The sequence below is a fragment of the Lontra canadensis genome, unplaced genomic scaffold (genome assembly GCF_010015895.1).
Source record: "Lontra canadensis isolate GAN:19392208 unplaced genomic scaffold, GSC_riverotter_1.0 scaffold100, whole genome shotgun sequence".
Lineage (NCBI taxonomy): Eukaryota > Metazoa > Chordata > Mammalia > Carnivora > Mustelidae > Lontra > Lontra canadensis.
This window is the reverse complement of record NW_022631094.1, coordinates 1,199,037-1,223,308: the sequence shown is the minus strand read 5'-3', so window position 1 is coordinate 1,223,308 and position 24,272 is coordinate 1,199,037. Positions and strand designations below refer to the sequence as shown.

The following is a 24,272-nucleotide window of genomic DNA, read 5'->3' as shown; positions in this document are numbered from 1 at the left end:
AAAAACTTAAAATAATTTTCTCCCTTAAAAGAAGATGAATAAGGTCTTATTGGCAATCTTCTATGTGAAATTCCTTATGTAATTGTAATTATTTCACTTTAAGCAACTCAAGTTTAAGCAGAACTGGCATGGATCCCGGCAGGACATTCTATAATTAAAAACAAACAAATACCTCAAAACAAACTCAACCTGCAGGCTTAAAAGTCTAGGAAATAGGTTTTGAGTTTTTGCAAATATTATCCAACACTGGCCTGAAAAATCCTAACAGAAAAGTGTGATTTCTCTCAAACTCATCTATAACTAGTCATCTCTGTGAATGCAGAAGTAAAAATTAAAGAATCCAAAAAAGTCCACTCACAGAGTGAAAGCCAAGATCAATGTGGCTGAAATTAAAAAACCAAAAAACTGTAATTATTTCATAAATGTTTTCTTTTCTCAAATATCTACAACTCAAAGACTTTTCTATGTTGCTAAAAATTAGGCCTCTATCATTAATTATAATCTAAAACTATCTAATTTATTCATACAGACATCATGAAAAACAAGTAACTAAAGGAGGGAAAAAAAGAGAGACCATCTTACCTCCCACCAGTCTTAAAGATTAGATCCGCATTAGGTGCTCCCTTTGGATGTTGGTAACGAGGCCGCCGCTCCCGATTGGTGTTTGCTGGAGCTGGGCGCTGGGCAAGAGACTGCAGCATTTCTGTACACAGGAGCAAAACAGAAAAAGTGGTTAACTGTGGTAAATGCACTCCCCTCCATGAAGCAAATAAAACCCTAGGAGATCAAGTTTTTTAGTTCTGTCAGGTAGGTGATTAAAGAAAAATAACCATCACACAGACTACAATGATTAAGAAGTTCTGAAAGAGCACACCAAGAGAGGCGACACACTAAGCATTTACTATCCAATATTCCCCTTACTGTCAATCTGGACACTACATAAGTGTGAGGCGGTAAAACAGTATGAGAAGCAGTCTAGTTCAATAGCTACAAACATAGCATCTGGAGCCAGACAATATTGGTTCAAATCCCAGCTCTGGTACTTACTAGCTATGAGACTTCCGGTTCATTTCCCTAAATGTCAATGCAGGTAATAATAAGCACTTATCTCTTGGAATTGTGGTGAGGCTTATGTGCTTTGTAAAAGTACAGAAGTCAGTGCCCAGCCCGTAGTAGGCACTTCTGCTGAATGTTAGCCATTACTACTGACTGTTAAAAATGTTGGGTATCTACCAGAAGAGATTCTAGAACGATTCGAAGATAGAGAACCAAATATTTATTTACTTAACAATCTCTCTTGCACAGAAAGCAGTCTGTCAATACAGTGCTATATAATAAACAGTCATGTTATGGCTCTAAAATCTGGGTGCCAGAGAAATGCCAAGAGGCTGGCTAATGAGGTTCGTGGATTCTATACATGAGGTTCCAGTTAGTTGAAGAATGTTGGGTACATCTGCACAAAACTAGAATCTTAATTTGAGTATACCTTCAAATCTGAAGAAGCATGGGGTCCTCGAGATAGGATTCCCAGACAAATGAGATAATAAATATGTACTGAATTAATTGCTCACAGGTGACTGGCAACATGAGGCAATTATGCAAACATAGCTCTAAAGAGTACAGAATCTAACCTGAATTATGGAGCTGGCAGAATATGATGAAAATGACATTGTTATTTTGCAAGTAAGTGAAGACAGAATGGAATATAAAAGCAATTTCTTAAGTTTAATATTTACAAAGATGACATGAAAAGGAAGAGAGTGTAAAAAACCCTGATATTCTATATTTAAAAAGCCCCAAAAGCATAAAACTTTTCCACTTCTGTCTTATAAAGGATTATTTACCTTGATAATCTTCTTGCTCTTGCCGCTCATTGATATCTAAAGTGAGCTTTTTCATTCTCATCCTTTCTTCTTGTTCTGCCTGTTGCTGGTTCCAGTGATTTGCAGCAAGTTGGGAAGACATCGGTACATTAAGGATCTTAAACTGAGAAAAAATAACAAAGAAATAACAAATGGCTTGAGAAAATCGAAGAAAAACGATTTCAAATAAAATGCTAAGTAGAATTAAACAAATTTAGAAAAAAGTAATGTCTTTCCTCTAAGTCAATAAAGACAGTATCATCCAAGAACATAAAACAGATTAATAGTCTTAATCTTCTAGAGACAAACCCACTCAGGTTGGCTAGGAAGTGGAAGACTGATTATCAAGTTCAACCTCAAGAAGAGTAGAAGCTCCTCTTGCCTGCATTGTTTAGAAACACTCAATTAGCAACAGGGTATCAACTTCCATCAAAAAGACCTTATTATGTATGGGTAATTGTCAAAAAGGCTTTTTATGCAAGCTGTAACCTGCATCCTTTTTATTTCTATCCTCTGGAACCAGTTCTGGCCTCCCCGACCATACCACAAACAAATCTACGCCATCTTTAGTATTGACACACCTTCTTACTTCTAAAGATAGAATACAAGAAGAGTTAAGACTTAACTACCCTGTAAGATCTATTTTTCTGTTACAGGAGAGTCCTTATCTATGAAATGCTTTTGTTTTTAGCAGGATGTCTCTAGTTAGGATTGTGCAATGTATACAAACCTAGACAGAAGCTATGAGTTTAAGAGCTCCCCGGAAATCGTTGAGTAAGCTACATAACTATCTGAACACAAAAAGGAAATTCTCTCTGCTGTGGATAATGTGCACACCTCAGTTAAGAGAACTTCTCAAATACTCTGGATTAATGGCATGCCTGATGAGGAAAGAAAGGACATCAAGACCTGTGCTCAGGATCCTCTCTCTGGTGAGTCTATGCTATTTTGAATGCTTATATCCTTGAATTAGTAAAGCTTAACACTGTTTAAGTCTGACTCATGTGAATCTGATCAGACAATCTGGTTCTTCATATTATCTCAGATTCCCCTCTTGATACTCACTTTTATATGACGCACTTTAGTCAGTTAACATTCCTCTTAAAATATAATACCCAGAACACTAAATGCACCAGGCCAGATACACTAAGGTAAAAAATATTAAGTGGGGGTATGAAACATCTACAAACCCAACTAACTGCATTTCATTTTTATCACAGTAGATAACCAAGTATCTCCTATTTCAAAACACAAATATATTTAAGGTAGTCCATTTGGCTACCAGCCTAGCCGACTTTACCCATTCTCCCCAAGGAGATTAGTTTGACTTAATGTGCTCTTAGTGGTCAAGGACAGACTTTCTGAAACTACCCCTTTCTATTTTATGAGTTCAAAACCATCTTTTAAAGGAAAAAAACACATACACATTCAATCAAGAAAACCTCACTGCAGTCAAGATAATGAGCATGTCCATTACCTCCAAAGACTCCTCTGTCCCTCTGTAACCCATCTTTTCCTCTACCCCAACCCCAGGCAATTGCTATTTCTGTCACTACTGATTAGTTTGAACTTTCTAATACAACATGTATTTCATTTTGTCCAGCCTCTTTTAATTCCCACAATTATTCTGAGATGCATCCATGTTGCTGCATGCATGAATAGTTTGTTCCTTTTTATCGAAGAGCAGTACTTCTTTATATGAACATACTGCAATCTGCTTTACTTGTTGACAGCACCTGGGCTTCCTATTTTGGGTTATTACAAACACATTTACAAATGTTTGTGTGGACACAGGTCTCCAGTTTTCTTAAATACAAAATGCTAGTAAAGAAAAGCTGGGACTAGCTGGTATATTTTTTAATTTTTTTCAAGTAAGCTCTATACCCAAAGTGGGGCTTGAACTCATGACCCTGAATTCAAGAGTCACATGCTTCACCAACTGAGCCAGCTAGGCACCCTGTGGTGTGTTTTACTTTTTAAGAAACTACAAAAATATTTTCCGAAGTATTTGTACTACTTTACACTCCACTAGCAGTGTAAGAGAGTTCTGGTTCCTCCACACCCCTGCCAATACTTGGGATGGCCTATCTTCTTAATTTTTTAAAATTTTTAATTTTAGCCATTTTATTGAGTATACAGTGGTATTTTTACTTTGGTTTTAATTTTCATTTTCCTCATGACTAAAATCATCTGTTTCAAAATTCAATCTAGAATTATGCTAAAAGGTGATATAAGTTTACCGGATTGTACAGTTTTCAGAATGTATTTTTCCCTTGCTCTTTGAACAAGGAAATTATTTGCCCATTAGGAACCTTTCGACTACTACCTCAATATGAAAGACTTTCTAAGTTTAACGACAACTGCTCTATAATTACTTATAGAAGTTATTTCAGTCTTTGAGGATATAATTGGTTTTTAACTAAAGACTGAGACTCATTTAAAGTAGATAAATTATCCCTTTCGACACTATCTAATTTTACCCGATCTTCAACTTACCAACTGCCAGGATGAAATCTTCCTTGTTGATAAAAGCAAAAGTGAATGGTTGGTTCGTTCCCGCCCCCGCCTGCCTGGCCCCAAATCTCTCCACAAACGGCGGGATTACCCTTCCTTGTTCTTATGATCCTGAACATAGCATTTTAAAAAGTACTTCCTCTTGTCAACTATACTTCAATTAAAAAGCATTTACACATCCTCTACATCTCCTTTAAAAACTGCTAGCTGTGGACGGTTTATGGTCTGACGATAGTCCATTTTCTCCTTCATCCACAATTATGATTCTGTGTTTTTCCTGCCCCTCCCCCAAACTTCCTTTCAGTTCCACATTACAATCAGTGCTTTCATGAAATATACACTTGCCAGGCAGTGCTGCAAAGAAGACCATGGATTTTTGTGGTCAAACAGATGAGGTTCACAGCTCAGGCCTACTATATATTAGTACAATTCGGCAAATCACTTAAGAACACTCTTTCTCTCAGCTATAAAATGATATCAAGACTATCTTTTAGGGTGCTGTAAGAATTAAGTAAGATAAATATGTACAGTGCCTAGGACACAGTAGGTTCTCCATAAATATTACCTATTAATAATGCATCAAAATAAAGTACAGAATAATAGTCACCCTCATTAGTTACTATACAGCTGAAACCAAAACTGCAGAAAAATAAAATCACAAGTCAACTAAAAACATCACTTTCTTAGCAGAATGACACTGACAACCACCAAGTAGAAACTGAAGACCTTAACTACTTCTGTCTACTGTCCTGAGGCCTGTGTAGTAGTCTACATCAGGAATGCGTCTGTATCAGATGGGACTTGCCCCAACTGTGTCTTATTTCCACTAACAAAAACAACTGAAACAAAGTTAAAATAAAATGGTCATCATTCCTGCTAATAAATCTTTTATTTTTCACAAATCAAGAAGATGCACAAAAAATAAGTTAATGAAAAAGTTCAGCTCTAAGTAACCTTTCTGCCAGACTCTTTACATGTTATTTAATAGGTGAAACAAAAACCTCATAATAAATTTACTCTTCCTAAGCAGAATTACTGAGATGTTGCATTAATTCATAATGAAATTTTAAATTTCCAGCACTATGCATGAAGAAAGCATTCTGTTTCACCTACATTCCCAAATCCAGGTACTATAAACTACTGGTAGAGAAAAGCTGATTAAAACAGACACTACAGGGGTGCCTAGGAGGCTCAGTTGGTTAAGCATCTGCCTTTAGCTCAGGTCATGATCCCGGGATCCTGGGATAGAGCCCAGCATCAGGCTCCCTGCTCAGCGATGAGTCTTCTTGACTCTCTCCCCCTGCTTGTGTCCTCTCTCTCTCTCTCTTACTTGCTCATTCTCTCTCTCAAATAAATAAAACCTTAAAAAAATAAAGTGTAAAAAACAAAAACAAAATAACAACAACAAAACAATCCAGACACTGCAAACAGAAGTGGGCCCAATTATTATGACAGCAGAAGCAGGTATATCAAATTCCAGGAAGACCACAAGAATGAGGACAATTTCCAGAATGATGACTTAAAGCAATTTTCCAATCTTCTCTTAACAGAATAATTGTGAACTCTGGTTAGCAGATATATCAGAGATACAAATACTCTAAATAAAATTTAACCTGCCAGTATAAATCAATAAAGACAGAGCTATGTAAATTAAATACATTAGTTTTAAAGATATAATTATACATAAAAGAACAATGTCTGAAATAAAGTAGGAATTCAGTATGTTTTAGCTGTTACTGTTATCACCACAATTACTTTCTTATTTTTATTATAAGTAAGAAATCTGGGCAATGCTGCGTACTGTCGCAGTGAAATACAAGATACCTATTAGGTTTCAAGAATCACAACTAAATTTTAAGTCACTCTCTGATCCTAGTATCAAGATGCCTTATTTCAGATAAGGATAAAGAAAGGTGAGGGGCGCCTGGGTGGCTCAGTGGGTTAAAGCCTCTGCCTTCAGCTCAGGTCATGATCCCCGCATAGGGTTCTCTGCTCAGAACCTATTCTCTCCTCCCCTTTCTCTCTGCCTGCCTCTCTGCCTACTTGTGATCTCTGTCAAATACATAAATAAAATCTTTAAAAAAAAAAAAGGTGAAAATCTGAGTTTCTCAAAGTAAATTACAGACTCTAATATTACAATGCTCTTACTTATTCAGCTAGCTGCTTTTCCTTAAAAGCTTTACAAACTGGTTTTAAACATGTGTAGATATATGCAAACACAGAGTGACATGCTACTGTTTCACAAAATACTCAGGGCAAAGCGGCCCAATAAGAAAGGCAGACAGATAATTTCTTGAAATCACAAGCTGCAATTCAAAGATGCTTCTATCTGTTACCACATTAACACACTCAGAGAGAAAACACGGTGGCTGTTTTTTTCCCCTTTCTGGGTTTCTGATAATAACATTTAAACTGTCCTTCATAATTCAGTACTAAAGAGATGAATAATGATGGTACTTACCACACTAATAAAACATTATAAAAGAAATTTCATAATGATTTGATAAAAAATATGAAAAATATAGGCTTCTATTCATTTATAAGACTGACTTGAGAAAAGTTCTACAAAAGAAAATGTTCTGAAATCCTTAAAAAGGATATAAAAGAGAGTAATAAATACAGAGAGCACAAGAGACCAATTTCCTGATGCCACCATCACCAAATGACTTTACTGTAAAGCTGCCAAAACATTTTTTTTTTTAAAGATTTTATTTATTTGTCAGAGAGAGAGGGAGAGAGAGCGAGCACAGGCAGACAGAATGGCAGGCAGAGGCAGAGGGAGAAGCAGGCTCTGCGCCGAGCAAGGAGCCTGATGTGGGACTCGATCCCAGGACCCTGGGATCATGACCTGAGCCGAAGGCAGCTGCTTAACCAACTGAGCCACCCAGGCGTCCCTGCCAAAACATTTTTAAAAGAGAGTTACTACTTTATAGCAAATTAAATGACAAAAAGACGAAAGTCTTTTAAACTACATTTTCTGGAATGCAATAATTGCAATAAAGGTGACTTAGGCTGTATTTTAAAGCTATTTCATAACTGCAGCTGAAACTGAAATATACACACATAACCCCAAGTATCAACTGCTATAGTCAAAAGATATATAAAACAAATGATGACTCCTTATAAATATTAACTGCAAAAAAATGGGTTTACGATTATATATAAAAAATATACCGTACATTTGTTTAGAGCAGTCAAAAAAGTTCTTTAAAACATTATATAATGGTTCTATTAAAACTTCTATCTTAATAGCCAAAACATCTTATTTCAATCTCATTATTCTAATTTATAAATATTTAAATCTAGAAAAATAAATTATTAATAGCATTATCCTCTTTTCAACTACTCATTTCATCAGTACCTACTTTTATTTTCCTAATGACTACAGAAGAAAGTTATTTCTCAGCAGAAATCTGGTACACAAAGAGATCATTCACTTAAGAACTAAAGATTCCTATAAGGCAAAACATTTCACATTTCTAGAAAAACCGTTACACAAGAAGGGCCAACACCCAAAAGTTAAATAAAGAAATAAAAATCAGAACAAAGTAACTTTCTTTTTCAGACCACAAAATACAAGTGATGTGTCTTCAAATAATATTCCTAAAACTGAACATTTTCTAAAATTCCAAATAAAGTTTATGAGTTGAAAATTTACTTATTAACCAAGTACTCTGAGCTCTCACTTCATCTTGCTAATATATTTTTAGTAAAGTTCAATAAAAATGTTTCCTTAAAAATTAAAATTTCACATTTTAAGAAATAAAAATTTCCACTCCTCATTTTGTATAAAGTTATATGGGTTATACAGTATATAATCTATCTACTTTAAACCAAAAATATTCCTTCTAAAACATAAACAAGTTTTATTTCCATCGATACTATTTAGAATTTAGGACTGCTGAAAATAATTTATTTTTCAAAGCTCAGAAGTTTCTTAGCTGTGGTTTAATTTATGCCTGCATGTCCTAAAAAGGTCAAATGGTATCTATGAATTAAAAGGAATTTCCACATGTGCCTCAAAAAAGGGAGGGACAAATGATGAAAACGGAGGGACAAATGATGAAAACGGATTTAAATCTTGTGCAATTTGATCTTCACAGAAAGATGTTCCTAAGCCCCCTTTTAGATAAGAAAAATGGCTTGGGCCACCTGGGTGGCTCGGTCAATTAAGCATCTGACTTCAGCTCCGGTCACAATCTCAGAATACTGGGATCGAGCCCCATGTGGTGGGGCTCCCCACTCAATGGGGAGTCTGCTTGTCCCTCTGCCCCCACCCCTCAGCTCATACTCTCTCTCAAATAAATAAATCTTTAAAAAAAAAAAAAGATTAAGAAAAATGTTTCAAGAAGTATGCCAGTAATACAAATGTTCAGTAGCTGCTCTGGAATGGGAACCAAGGCACATCTAACTGAAGTCGCCAAGTACTGCCCTTCACAGTAAAACAAAACAAAACAAAACCCCTCTCTTTTGGGCCCAGAAAATTTAGTATGGGGTAGGGGAGGAGCTAAGAGCTTTTAAAGAAAACAGAGAATGAAGCAGACCTAAAATGTAATGACTGAAATAGGATAGTGAGCCTCAGAGAATGTAGTAGTCCCTAGGAAAGAAAAGCAGAAACTCTAGGCTTTGAGAATCCTAGGAACCGTGATGAACTAGCAGTTTCAGGTGCTCTGAGAGCAGTTTTGCAAAGATCTTGATTCAACACCAAGTTTAGGGTCTTGATTAGAAAAAACCCTTATTTTTCTAGGGACCGAGTGGAGGATGGGGTAGGGGGGAATTGCCAGAGTTCAAACCTGGCCTGAGGGTGGGTGAAGGCAGAGCTCCCCTAAATGCACAACAACCCCAGAGGCCAGGATGGAGGAAAGGCCATGACTGGAAAAGAATTATGAAGCCAGTGTTTGGAAGACACAGCAGTGCTCTGAGCCTGAGCCAAAGTTAACTGCTGACATACAACATGATGTGAAGCCTTCTCTGGCCCTCCTTTCCAGGGTTCTAATTGGTGTACAAGTTTTGTATCTCAAGATTTACTTGCAGTATAGCAAAATACTGGACAACTCTGATCCTCTGAGTACATAAGATTACCCGACAAAAGCAAAGATAAAAAATTAATATGGGCACCATCTCTTGGTGGCTGTACTGGTGAGGAGGGAATAGACTATCCCTTCCGTCACAGATGACATCTCATTAGAGATCTTGCAGACCATCCACTTCAGCACAGTAGGCTCCCTCCCTCTCTCCCCACCTGTCTCTCTCTAGCCTCTATCTTGCTTTATTTTCCTTCATAGGATTTCCCTCAACCTCACCTTGTGTGTTTCTTCATTGTCTGCCTCCCAGCACTGGAATGAAAATTCCCCTCTCCTCAACACCCCCACAGCCCCACCCCACGCCCCCACCCCCTCCTGCCCAGAGGAGGGACTCTGGTGACTGCTGTACATTCTGCACCTGGGACAGTGCCTGGTACATACAGAGCAAACAACAAATTACCTGCTACATGACTGTTTGAATGAATACAGAAGCCAGGTTATTAGACTTATCTATAACAGACTTATTACAGAGTCTCTAAGTCTATAATAGACTTATCTATAGTAAGTTGTGGTAGCTACCGTATTTCATAGAACCTAATGTTCCCTTAATTTTAAGATGCTCCATTATTTTACACACCACTAAAACAGGAAAAAATGCTGCCAATTATCACAAGATACAATCAATGCTAGGAGGCAGCCTGATTTCAGAAATGTTAAAATGTGAGAAAATTTTTAGAGAATTGGTAATGGGTGATATATCCTAGAGTTGTATCTGAGAGCTGAGCTTTTTTTTTCTTCATAGCACACTGCACTCTCTGCAAATACATTTGTCTATCAACCTTGGCAGGATGTGAACTCACGAGGGCAGGGACTTTATCTTATAGATCACCAGAGCCTCAGTACTTGGTATTTGGCATCTAGCAAATGCTCAATAACCAATAAATATTTGATGGATGAACAATGAATCAGTGTATGAATCCCTTAAGTAATAGTTTAGCAGTCAGGGAAATGATTTTGAGGACTGTCTATAAGATAATGGAAAGAAGGAGGAAGCAGTATAAGGAGAATGGAGAAGGATAAGAGGTCAGAAAACAATGATTTGAGAAATCTTTTTTTTTTTTTTAAGATTTAATTGATTTATTTGACAGAGATCACAAGTAGGCAGAGAGGCAGGCAGAGAAAGAGGAGGAAGCAGGCTCCCTGCTGAGCAGAAAGCCAATGCGGGGCTCCATCCATGGACCCTGGGATCATGACCTGAGCTGAAGGCAGAGGCTTTAATCCACTGAGCCACCCAGGCGCCCCTTCAAGAGAAATCTTAACAACTGAACATTTTCTTGAGCTGTATCTGTCATCATCCTCCTTTCCTTTCCCACCGAGCTTACTTATGAAACCTGTAAGTCAAAGTATTTATATATTCTAACAAATATATATGAATTTAAATGTCCTTTCTTTTAAAACATATCCATTCACTACAAGTCAGATGTGTCTTCCACACATATAAAAAATAAAATTATTTCTACCTCTGAATACTTGAAATGTTTCCAACTCTTTCCCCTCATAGGCAAAAGATAACTTAGAACCTACAAAACAGTAGTTAAACTCAATAACTAACAATCAATTGTGAATGCACAGAGGACAGTTTCTTACCTGCTGTTTATTGCCTTTTCTTGTTAACATGACAAACGGCATTGTGTCTGCAGACTCAGCCTCTCCCTCCCCACCACCGAGTGGAGGCCCTTTCCTCAGCTGGCTTTTGAGATGCAAGGGAATAGCAACATCTAGTTGGTGCACTTTAACAGATTCGCCACTTCGTTGCTTAAAGACAGAAATGAAAAAAGATAAGTATTCCGAGGTACACACGGATATATGTAAACATAATTGTGAACAATTCATTCAGTGCCATAGTTCCTAAAACACACCAATCACTGGAGCCAAAGTAATCTTTCTGAAAGGTAACTGAAACGGAGTTGGCCCCTCCCCTGCCCCTGCTTTTAGAGCCGGCTTGGCAGAGCTCTGTGACCAGCTCCTGTTTATCACTGTAGCCTCCCCTGAGGCCAAAACACACAATGTTGTAGGTTCTCCTAACTTTACCTGTTCCTGAAATGCACAGCCACACCACACATCTTCCTACATAATTACCATGTGTCACAAGTGCCTGCTCCTCTGTGAGAATCCTCCACCAGACTGGTGGGGTTCAGCACTGGACACCCTTTCCCTGGTGTCCTCTAGCAGGTGCTCAATTAATGTTTAAGAATGAATGAAATCTATTAATGTTCAGATTAGCTTTATGTTTGTTAACATCCAAGTTTTTAACATTTACGCCAGATTCATCAACCAATTATTTAAACAAACCTTCACTGAAGACTTACTGTGCATTAGGCTTTGAGGTACTAATACTAAAAATATAGTCTCTATCCTCAAAGAGCTCATAACTTGTTAAGAGAGAGAAATCAATTAATTACAATTCATCCAAGTCATATATAACCTGTGTTGGGCATAGAGTGGCTATATATAAGCCCAGTTGGGAGTGGGTGGATGCTGAGATTTCATAAAAGACAATAAAAATGGGACACTTGAAAATATCTTTAAGGCTTCATATGATTTCTTATAAGCAGATGGTAGCAGAGCAGTCTGGGGGATTTGGAAGGAATTTAGGAAGGGGAAGAATAGGTGCAAAGCAAAGACATGAAACATGGTGCATTTAGGGACCTGCACACAATTTTCCGTATTTGCTGAAAGGAGCACAAATGAGGAAAGAGCTGAACATGATTCTTCAAAGCTAAGCAGGTAATGCTGAAAAGGCCATGAAGGTTTTGAAATTGCTTTACTACAATTTAAATGATCTTTTAATATAGGCTCCTTATTTCCAAGAGATTTCAAATCAAATAAAACGGTAATAAGGTGTAAAATTTTGTTATTTCTAAGTTCTACTTTGTTAGAATTTGAAGTTCTCCCAGGTTTGTAAGATTTACAAAGACTTTTTACTTAAAACTTGAAAGGATCAGGTTAGATCACCCTTGATTTATAAATTAACCATTTTCTAATTACAAAATTAACATATTCTCTTTGTAAATTATTTAAATACAGAAATGTATCAGCTAGTGTGTCCATCCATACCAACCTCTCCCTCGACCGACCACCTCTACCTGCTCCAAGGTACAAAAACCAGTATCAATGGGGCATGTTCTTTCAGATTTTTCTTGAAAATACTAATATAAACATAAAAATTTACAAGGTGCAAATGTGCATACTGTTCTATACGCGTTTTTCTTCTTTTTGATTCCATGGGCATCTTTCTAGTTGAGTATATATAGAGCTAATTACATGGCTATGCCCTTATTTATGTAATTGGTCCTCTACTGATAGTCTAGACTTTTTTCCTTTCCTTTTTTTTTTTTTCTTTAAAGATTTTATTTATTTGAGAGCGAGCGAGCATGCACACAAGCTGGGGAAGAGGGAGAAGGAGAAGCACACTCCCAGCTGAGCAGGAAGCTCAACCTACAGACGCGGCGCCTGATACCAGAACCCTAAGATCATGACCTGAGCCAAAGGCAGCCACTTAACCGACTGAGCCATCCAGGAGCTCCTAGACTCTTGTTCTATTACAATATGACATCGTTGCGTATTTAACTTCATGCATTTGAGAGACAATTAGTAAGGGTAAATTTTTATATCAAATGGCATCCCCATTTGATAGGTTTACTAAATTTCCCTCTAAAAAGGCTGGACTAATTTACACATTCCAAATGCAGATGTTTACCAACACTTAACCACAATGGGTATTATTACTTTTTAAATCTTAATATCTGGTGATCTGATAAAAAGGCTCATCCTAATTTACTTATCTTTTTTTTTTTAAAGATTTTATTTATTTATTTGTGAGAGAGAGAGAGCACAAGCAGGGGAGGCAACAGGCAGACGGAGAGGGAGAAGCAGACTCTCCGCTGGGCAGGGAGCCCGATGTGGGGCTCAACCACAGGACCCTGGGATCATGACCTGAGCCGAAGGTAGATGCTAAACCAACTGAGCCACCCAGGCACCCTTAATTTGCTTATCTTTTGATTATCGTGAGCTTTAGCATGGTTTCACTTATTTTTTCAATCAACAAAAAGACCCCAGGTCATGCATTTTTTTTTTCTCATTGGCTTGCAGGATCTGCTGCTATAGTACAGCTATTAACCCTGCATTATATAAACCATATATATATATATATATATATATATATATATATATATATATACACACACACATATTTATATTATACACACACACACACCCCCGCCACGCACCCTCCCTTCCCCCACCCCCTGTCCGGTTTGTCATTTCTTATGGCATTCTGTGATGGAAAGCAAAATAGCAAGGTGGTTGAGAACAGACTACACCACTTACGAGGCTTATGGCCTTAACTGCAGCATGGCACTATTAACAGTATCTGACAGCACTGTATGAAGAATAAATGTGAAGTCTTAATGCAGTACTCAATAGTCTGAACATTTTTTGAGATTCCTGATAAATTTGCAATTAATTCTGTTGTGGAAATAAAACAGAAATTCAGTTTTATTTTTATTGACCATTAACTGAATAATCCATTTCCCTCAACTGATTTGCAATGTTATCTTTACAGTCTAAGCTGCCATGTTTTAGGTCTATTTTGGACTCTCTTATTTCATTAATTTACTGCTGTGCCAATTATTGTGTCTTTAAAATGTTTTATTTTCTTATAGAGTATCTTCCCCTACTTTCCAGAAGTTTCCTAGCTATTTTATTCTTACAGATATGTTTAAGAATAATTTTGTTAAATCTTAAAAACAAGCCCTTTCTCTCTAATAAATAAAATCTTAAAAAAAAAAACTTTCTCTCAAATAGATAAAATATTTTTAACCCCCTGAGCCACCCAGGTGCCCCAGATAAAATATTAAAAGAAAAAAAAAATTTTGTTAATTTCATTCTGCCTCTATCTCCTTATTCTTCTCCAACTACCTCCTCCCCCCATCCATCATTCCCATCCCCTGCCAATCTTTCCAGTGGGACAAATCATGACTACACAAAATCTAAGGACCTGATTTATGGAGAATCAGTATCTTTTACCCTACTGCGTCTTCCTGTGACAACTTTATCAAAAGAAAAAAAACTCCCTGTGGCTGTTTGCTTTGGGTATTTGACGATGTTTGAAAATTAGTGCTTAATTTGGGATTAAATTTTCTCCAGTAGGCTAAACACATACACATAAATGTGAATTCAAGCTTCCCTCCTCTCTGATCACATCCTCCCATCCTTCTAGCTTGCTTCTTCAAGAACTCCCAATAACCAATGATTATTGGACCCTATCAAAAGACTGTATCTTGACTCCATCAGCTTTTCTATTTCTAAATGTTAGGGGCTCCTCAGGACTCAACCTGGAATCTGCTCCTCCTCTCTCTCCAAACTTTTTTTTTTTTTTTAAAGTAGGTTCCAGGGGCGCCTGGGTGGCTCAGCGGGCTAAAGCCTCTACCTTTCGGCTCAGGTCATGATCCCAGGATCCTGGGATGGAGCCCCACATCAGGCTCTCTGTTCAGCAGGGAGCCTGCTTCCCTGTCCCCCTCTCTGCCTACTTGTGGTCTCTCTGTCAAATAAATAAATAAAATCTTTATAAATAAATAAATAATAAAGTAGGTTCCATGCCCAGTGTGGAGTCCAGTGTGGGGCTCAAACTCATGACCCTGAGATCAAGACCTGAACTGAGATCAAGAATTGGACACTGAACTGATAGCCACCCAAGCACCCCCTCTCTCCAAACTTTATATGTGGGTGATTCATTTATCGCTCCATCTTTAAGTATGCTCTAACAACCAATCCACTTATGTTTCTCTTCTGATATCTGACAATTCCATTTTGGCATTTCACAGGCTTCTCAAACTTAACATAGCCAAATGGAACTCTTGCTCACTTTCTCCTTATTTCTGACCAGAGATAACTAGCCAGTGGCCTAAGCTAAAAAACCTGTGCTGTCCTGGACTCCTTTACCCCACCGCTATCTAATCAAGTGCCAAATAAATCCGGTTCATTCTTCTTCCTAAACAGCTTTTGAATCCAGACTTCATTCCCTGTGCCCTGCCACTATTCTAGACAGATAATCATCATCTGTCACCAGGATGACCAGCCTTCTAATCAGTCTTCCTGACACTGTCCTTGCTTTTCGTCTTATCCCAGCCTAAACCTTCATATGAAACTTTGGTTCATACACGACTGTGCCATCCAAAGAAAACCCATCATAAATATCCATTCACATACCAGGCCACCCTCCCCACAGACCTGACTACGCTCTGGTAATACTGGCTTCCTTTTAGTTTTTCAAACACTACACATCATCTTCTGCCTCAGGACCTCTGACACATTGTCCCATATTCTCCCAATTTTTCACCTAGATGGCTCCATTTCTGCCTGTCTTGTCTAAAATTCATGATCTTTGATTATCCTATCTTAACAAAAGCATTCTGTTCTTTCAGTACCTCAGCACTGGGCACAGTTTGAAATTATGTATTTGTTTAGTTGTTAAACATGTTATCTTCCCCCATAAAACTTAGTCTCTGAGGGCAGGAACTAGGTCTGTTTTTATTTACTACTTTCTAAAAGCCCACTGCATAGTGCAAGGCACACAGACATACTCAATAAATACTTAAACAAATGAATAAGAGTCAACAGCTATTGACTTATGTAAGATAGGAAAGTTATGTAAGATAGGAAAAGCTTTTTTTTTTAAAGATTTTATTTGACAGAGAGAGATCACAAGTAGGCAGAGAGGCAGGCAGAGAGAGAGGAGGAAGCAGGCTCCCTGCTGAGCAGAGAGCCCGATGCGGGGCTCCGATTCCAGGACCCTGAGATCATGACCCGAGCCGAAGGCAGAGGCCCTAACTCACTGAGCCATCCAGGTGCCCCAGGAAAAGTTTTTTTAAGAAATAAATTGTTGTGGCACCTGGGTGGCATCTGCCTTTAGCTCAGGTCATGATCTCCAGGTCCTGGGATTGAGCCCCACATCAGGTCCCAATACAGTGGGGAGTCTGCTTCTCCCTCTGCCTCTCTCCCCTGCTTGTGCTCAATCTCTCTCTCTCAAATGAATAAAAATCTTTTTTTTTTTTAAAGAAATAAACTGTTCATTATCTCTCTTCAAAGGGAGTATGATTATCTGATGACTTATGCTCCTAAATGAGATAAATTTAAGACTTCCTATTTCTAGATATATGAAGAAGCTTTAATAACATAGGAAGAAACAAACTGGACTAAAAACCTAAAGCACTAATTTGTACTTTATCAGAGCTTTTGGACTTGGTAGCATCCACAAAAGTAAAATCCAGTATTTCTTCCCTAAGGATTACTCCACCAGCACAGAAAGACTACAAAACCTTCCATCTCAAAAATAACCCTTTTACCTCTAGTCACCTCTCCATTTCTCCTCCCTTCCTAGTAAAACTCCTCTAGGGTCACTTGTCTCTGTATCTAGTATTTTCACTTTCTCCCTTCTTGTTTTCCAATGATCCTACAGCATGGGGCCCGCATACCCTATCCCAGAAGGACTCTCCTCAAATCACTAACAGATTTAACAGCAGCCATAAAGAGGCTGGAAGGAAACAGTCCACAGGATGTGACCTCTAATTATAGAAAAACATAATTAATCTAAATTACTGGGAAATGGAGCTTTTTATAAGTCCAGTGTATTAATGTCAAGAATATGTTAAACATTTCTTTAAACACCAAATGACCAAAATTCTTCTACATATTTACAAACAAGTTATTCAAATTTTAAATCAAACTTAAGAATTTGGTATATTAAATTTCCCCAAATATTTATCTTTGTCAAGGTTTGAATCCTAAGCAAACTCTAAGTAAAGAGGTCTTAGAAACAGAGAGAGGACTTCAGAGAGAAAAGGCAGTGACTGGTACGATGAAATTACTCTAAGTGTAATATTTACTACATTTCCCCCAGTGTATCTCAAAAAAATGTTCAAATTGGGATGTGGGATGCGAGAAGCACTGGCAAGTGCAAGCTGTATATGTCAGGAAGCAGCTGCAGCGCAGGCAAATGTTTGTTTAGATGTGGAGATCCTTGTGTCAACCAGAACAGAACGTGCCGCACTATTCTGTAGTGAGAAGACACTCTGGAGTAGAGGAACCATTCATACCTGAAGATTTTCCAGCATCATTTTATCCAGAGCTTGAATGAAGTCCTCATCTTCCACACAAGGTACGTGCTTAAGTCCACCTCCCTTAATCATTACCTCCTTATTAAAACAAAATAAGAAACCAGACCACAAATTTTAAGATCATGTTTTGGATGGCAGAGTCTTTTGTATTGATAAGTTGGTTCAACATAACTCAAAGAATGAGTGAGTAAAGTATGTTAACATTACTTCATGTCTAAAAAAAAAAAAAATGTTAATATAGTAAAGTATTTAGGAAAACAAACTGAAAATGATTTTCCAAAGGAATATTTTTCAATAATCACAAGAAACACAACTTCAGTGGCTAAAACTGAAATAATAAAGAGAATGTGGCATGATTTCAAAAGCCAATTTTCAGCCATACATACAGTATTTTCTTCATCAGTTTCATTTTCTTTATTGGAGTCTGTAAGGTAATCGGTATTCTCTTCCTCTTCCTCCTCACCTTCATCATCATCATTATCAGAACCCTCCTGAAATTATTTAACATTAGAAGATTAAAACATTTTGAAAAGGATCTCTATTTTAAATGCCTTAAGATTTAAAAATTTCTGTATAATTGTTCATTATTCTCAAGTTCCAGCCTTTTATGTAGTCTGCCTACAACTCAGAGCAAAGTCAGCTGGCATTAGCTGAAAACTAATGCACACCAGTAGCTGAAAACCCATCTCACGATCTTCCACTGATCTAGTAACACAAAGATCCTTTGTAGAAATTCTTCCTTGCACTGCAGAAGGAATGAGCTTCCTGAACCTTTTATATATTTCTCCTCCCTGACTATTTTGAGACTGAATTTCTCACAGTAGTTCTTTAATACCCATCTAACTCTGAAAGTCAATAAGTAGTTCAAATTTAACATGGTTAGCAGTTGAAATCAAGAACACTAAAATTTATAAAGCACTACGATGTATAAAGCACCTCAGCTTGGAAGGTGTGCGGACATACCTCAATCTGTTTGCTCTATTAAATTCTGAAGAAGGCAGGATAAGCTTTCATGTCCCCATTTTTATACAGGACAAAAACAACGCTTGGGTAAGTTAATTGACCTGCCCAAGGGCACACTTGCTTATTAAGCAGAGGAGGTAGACATTCTGATCCCCACACTTCTCCCCATCCTCTCCTGTCAATGTCCCCACCTCTTCTTCTATCAGCCAAATTTCCTTTTCAAACAGAAGACTAGAAATAACCTCAGTGATTCTGCACAAGGACACACACAAAAAAGCACACAGTTGTACCATATCTGTGTATTCTTCCATTCCCAACAACAAAATTCAGTCTCACTCAGTTCTGTAACTTTAAAAAAAAGACTACACTAAATCCAGCTTCTTCTCATTATGCTGAGAAATAATGTGAATGAAAAATAATACCTAAGAAAAAAATGAATTATTTAAATGTGTCACAACCTTTTCAGTATACATAACAATTAATTCCAAAAATCCAAAGAATGTATTATAATTTACTGTACAGAGATTTTTAGTGCTTCTAAAATGGAAATATTTTGGGAATGTAAGAAATGCATTTACTTTTTTCAAATGTATTAACTTTTTTTTTTTTTTTTTTTGAGAGAGAGCGAGTGAGAGAGAGCATCAGCTGGGACAGAGGGATGGGCAGAGGGAGAGGGAGAAGCAGGCTCTCTGCTGAGCAGGGAGACCAACGTGGAGCTTGATCCCAGCACCCTACGACCATGACCTGGGCCACAGGCAGACACTCAATGGAATGAGTCACCCAGGTGCCCCGAAATGTATTAACTTTTTTAAACATAAGTCTGTAATTCAAAATCAAATTTGCAAGAGATGTTAAATTTGCTTGAAAAAAGTAATCATTTCTTAACACTTAAAAAATATTTCCTATTCAAAAATTAAGCTAAACTAAATTAAACTGCATAAACTTTTCCTCCTTACCCTTTATTTTTACATTACTCAGGCAAAATAAAATAGATTAACTTTTTTTTTTAAAGATTTTATTTAGTTATTTGAAAGACAGAGATCACAAGCAGGCAGAGAGAGAGAGAGAGAGGAGGAAGCAGGCTCCCCGCTGAGCAGAGAGCCTGATGTGGGGCTCGATCCCAGGACCCTGGGATCATGACCTGAGCCGAAGGCAGAGGCTCTAACCCACTGAGCCACCCAGGTGCCCCAAATTAGATTAACTTTTGAAACTGAAATGCTGAACAAGAATTCCACTATCCTAATGCCGATTATACATAATAATCTGTGAGATCTGGAAGTGAATGGACCACAAAAGCTGGCTAAGGAAAGCAGGAGGGGCAGCAGAACACAAGTCACACTGTCTGAATTCAAATACTGGCTCAGCACTTAGTGAGATCTTGGGCAAATTAAACTACCTGTGCCTTATCTTCTCACCCACCTCATACCATGGTATGAGAAATGGTAATATAAATATTATTACTACTATAATGATAAATTAAATCTTGTACTTACTGCTAAATTATATAAATGCTATACTACAGAAAATTAGAATTTTAGCAGAACATTTACTTCATCTTTACTGTTATCTTTAATTTACACTGCTGATATTCAGGAGGAAATATTCTGGCTATTTGGTGCTAGGAATAACTCTGAAAGGCCATATGGAGCCAAGGACCAAGCTGAGGACCAAGAAGAATAAAAGAGCACAATTTGTCTGAAGAGTACACTATAGCCCTTTCTCAGCAGAAGTTGTAGAGTATCTCACACTGCTCTTATGAATCAACCTATTTTCTCTCTTTAAAAATGTTTTCCCTGAGCACCTGGGGGGCTCATTTGGTTAATCTACTGCCTTCGGCTCAGATCGTGGTCTTGGAGTCCGGGGATGGAGTCCGGGGATGGCTCCCAGCTCCATGGGGAGTCTGCTTCTCCCTCTGACCTTCTCCCCTTTCGTGCTCTCACTCTCACTCTCTCAAATAAATAAAATCTTTTAAAAAATAAAATAAAATGTTTTCCCTATACTTGGAGAGCAGCCATGGGAAAGAGTGGTCTTGAGAAGGAGACGAGGCTCATGCAATGCCAACTGAACACTGTGTTTTTCTCCTTAGCAAACACACGTGTATCATGTATGATATTTACAACTGCAATTGGAAAAGTAAACAATGGTGAAAAATTATACAACTTTCAAAGTTATAGTTTACTTTTTAAAAAGAGAAAATACATCCCAACTCTTCAGATGAGAAATACAGGAAAATGAGTCACTTTTCAATGACACACTTACTAAGGATGTTTAATTTATTAGATTCTGTTTATCTAATTAGAGCAGCAGCAAAATCTACTCCAAAAAAATGTTCCTACTAAAAAAATGTCTTATGATCTTCTGGTCAATACTATGATTTTCTTACTTAAAAAAAAAAATAAAACAAAAAACAAACACCTTAATTCCAGGGCTTTTATAACAGACATATACTACTAGTTACAGTTCCTATAATAAAACTAAGGAGGAGATCTTATTTTATAAATTAAAGAAAATTTTGGCTCAAATAATCAAGATACTCTTGTACAGATGTACCTATTGGCTATAAACAAAAGTCATCACCTCTTCTTCTGGTTCATTTACTTCACTTTCATTTCCAGATTGTTCTTCTGTTTCAGCTCCTCCTTCTTCTTCTTCTTCATCCTCTTCAAGATTTTCTCCTTCTGTCATGGAATCTTTTGAATCTTTGTCATTTACTAGGCCTTGAAATGAGGAGAAAGTGGAATAAAAAACATAAAAAGGAGTAAATTTTCAATATTATACCACTTAATTTTTAAGTGAGATAATTTAACAGCCATTTTCTCAGAATACAATTTAAAGAATTTAAAATTTAAAATTATTTGAGAAACATTTTACAAACTACAGAGACCTTCATTTCAACACAAAAGCATTAACACATTATATATAAGTATATCTATACGCATATATAAACATACATATTTTTTTCTTTCAGCTTCTGTTTATCTCCATCTCAGAACACAAAACATATAAAATGCAGCCTTAACCATATAAGCATATAAAATGCAGCCTTAACCATGTAAGATGAAGCCTCAGCCACACTTTTTATCATGTGACATTTTAGAATACCTCCAACATCAAAGATATAAAATTAAGTTGCCTTCATAGAGAAATCATTTGGTTATCAATCTGAATGTCAGCACATTAAGACTGAGGGAAGGAGGAAAAGTTGTATCACCAAAGGGCTTAATTTTTTTCTTCAATATTGGCATTCTCCTCCTCAGAGAACCCTGGCTTGAATTTGCTTCCACAGCTCAAGGCCTAGTCAATTCTTAATTAACATTTGAATTCCAAACCACTCTACTTGCAAGATGCCTCATCTGATCTGACTTTCTGCTGCTCTCTTGTGAGCCTTCTCTGATAGCTGGGCCTCTTTGTCACAAATCATACTATCCTGGACTCCTGCTCATCTGATACTCTTCTCAATAGAGAATATCCTTCAAAGTACACTTTCAAGTCCTTCCTGTACATTCCCTAAGTTCAGTCTAAATTTTATACTTTCTGCATAAATTCAATGAGTACCTCAATCTATTACTCTTCCTACTTGCTCCTAAAGCACTTGAATTTCTCATAGCACTTTACATTTAAGGACATACCATTACAACGGGTTTTTTCCCTAATGATTTCATAACCGTTATATCAGATTATAAGGCCCCTGAAGACAAAGAATTGTTTTATATATCCAAAACTTATCATAGGCCATATATTGATAAATACACACTAGGTGTTTAGTAAATAATTATTTATTCAGACTCTTAGATGATTAGAGCAGAGAGAAACTTTAGCAATCATATAATGATTTAACTCTTTCATTTTATGAGGAATACTGAAGTCCAAAGAATTTGAATAACCTATCCAATAGGAGTAAAAAATTATTCCAGTGTCTTAAGTTCAAGAAATTAACCAAGAAGTAACAAAAACATTTAAGTACAAGGTGAGTAAGGTAGGTAACTGAAGTTTTAAAATTTTAAAAATTAATACTGAGAAAAGAAGTTGTTACTTCAGAATGAGAATCCATTAACTTAAAATTTCTGTCACTTATTAGTTTTCAAACACAAATACAGATTTTATACAGAAACATTTTATTTACTTATTTATATATAGGCACTTTAAGAGCAAAATATTAGACTGTTATTTAAGCTATCAAAGTCAAAAAATTTAGTCACAACTGTCTAAATCTAAACTTTCTGAGTAAAAAATATCAGTGCTGATAAACTCACATAGCATGAGCTGTCCTTACACCTTTTTTCTATCCACCTAAAACATGCATAGTGGGAAGAACTATAATGTAGAAGTTGCTTTGTTTTGACAGTCTAATTTGTAAGGAAAATACATACTATTTCTAACACATTTTCATTTGCATTGCAGGATATTTTCAAAAACAATTTATAAATATATTTTGCATTTGCTAAACAGTATAATAACTAGCTGTTGATCCCTAGAACACTGTCAATCTTAAACAATGGAGATAAAAATGTACACCCACAGGATATAGGGTTAACAAAATACAAACAATAAAATGCTTCTTGGTGCCTCAGTTCTCCTGCTCATAACAGAGAGAGTAGTAACACTTCCATTCAGACTGCTTTAAATTTCATTTTTCTGCTTACGAGAGATGTTGAGCATTTCCTCCCATACTTAATATGTCAGAGAGAGCAGTCTTTGAATTCTGGCTTGGAAGCTTAACCCAGTGTTTTGATTTGTCAAATATAACTAACATTACCTTCCTGTGTCACTCTGGCATCAGACAGTACTCAATAAAAACACCGACCACCCCCCACACCATGTGATTATGTCATGTTCATTTATCTATCGGGGTATTCTATTTTATTACCACTTTGCCTTTGCTCTTACCTGGCATGGAGACTATTTTCACTTTGATTTTATTTTTGTACTGTCTAAAAGCTTTAAACACCCCAATCTGTTGCCATGTATATGCTTTCTTCTACTGTTTTAGAATTTGGGAAAATTAACGCCTCTTCAAATATTTGAATATCAGATCTATTTTTAAAAATTAATAGTTTAAAAAAAAAAGATTTTGTCAGAGAGTGAGAGAGAAGAGAGCAAGCACAAGCAGGGGGAGCAGCAGGTAGAGGGAGAAGCAGGATCCCTGCTAAGCAAGGAGCCCAATGTAGGACTCAAGCAAGGAGCCCAATGCGGGACCTCAATCCCAGGACCATGACCTGAGTCAAAGGCAGATGCTTAACTGAGCCACCCAGGTGTCCCTAAAAATATTTAACTCAATAATCCATCTGCAGTTTGATAGGATGTGGCTCTGTAACAATTTTCCTCCAAAATGCTGACCTGCTACCCTTATCCTATTTTTAAGATTCCTAGTTCATTATATATAAATTATTTTGTATTTAATTGGGGGGTGCTTCTAGGTCTTTTATTCTGTTCTACTGATTTTATTACTAATTCGTGAAATACACTGTTGGCTTTATAATTTATTCATGTGGCTTCTTTCTTTTTCACTTCCATTTCCCTCATTTCTGTTCCTTATACAATGATACAATCTAGAAGTTCCAAAACGAGATTAAATTATATTGCCTATAACCATTTTGGTTTTGTTCTTAAATTTAAACAGAATGTTTTAGCCAGTAATTCTAAGTCTATACTGAGAACACCAAGATACACATAAATATCACACAAAAATGTTATTTATAGTAATGTAAAACTGGAAATAACCTAAGTGCCAA

General features: G+C 36.9%; 1 protein-coding gene across 2 annotated transcripts in view; it reads right to left on the bottom strand.

The window, feature by feature from the left end:
• The window catches only part of UPF2 (UPF2 regulator of nonsense mediated mRNA decay), a 109,528-nt gene that overhangs the window by 7,160 nt on the left and 78,096 nt on the right, over window positions 1-24,272 (bottom strand). The window contains exons 16-21 of one of the 2 annotated variants that reach the window (XM_032837850.1): window positions 21,118-21,257; window positions 17,964-18,068; window positions 17,557-17,655; window positions 11,048-11,215; window positions 1,845-1,986; window positions 583-703 (exon numbers count right to left, since the gene is read on the bottom strand). In XM_032837850.1, the coding sequence (XP_032693741.1) occupies window positions 583-703; window positions 1,845-1,986; window positions 11,048-11,215; window positions 17,557-17,655; window positions 17,964-18,068; window positions 21,118-21,257 (775 nt within the window). Of the gene's footprint in view, window positions 1-578; window positions 704-1,844; window positions 1,987-11,047; window positions 11,216-17,556; window positions 17,656-17,963; window positions 18,069-21,117; window positions 21,258-24,272 lie in introns of those variants that run through there. The other variant, XM_032837851.1, reaches the window with a different exon arrangement.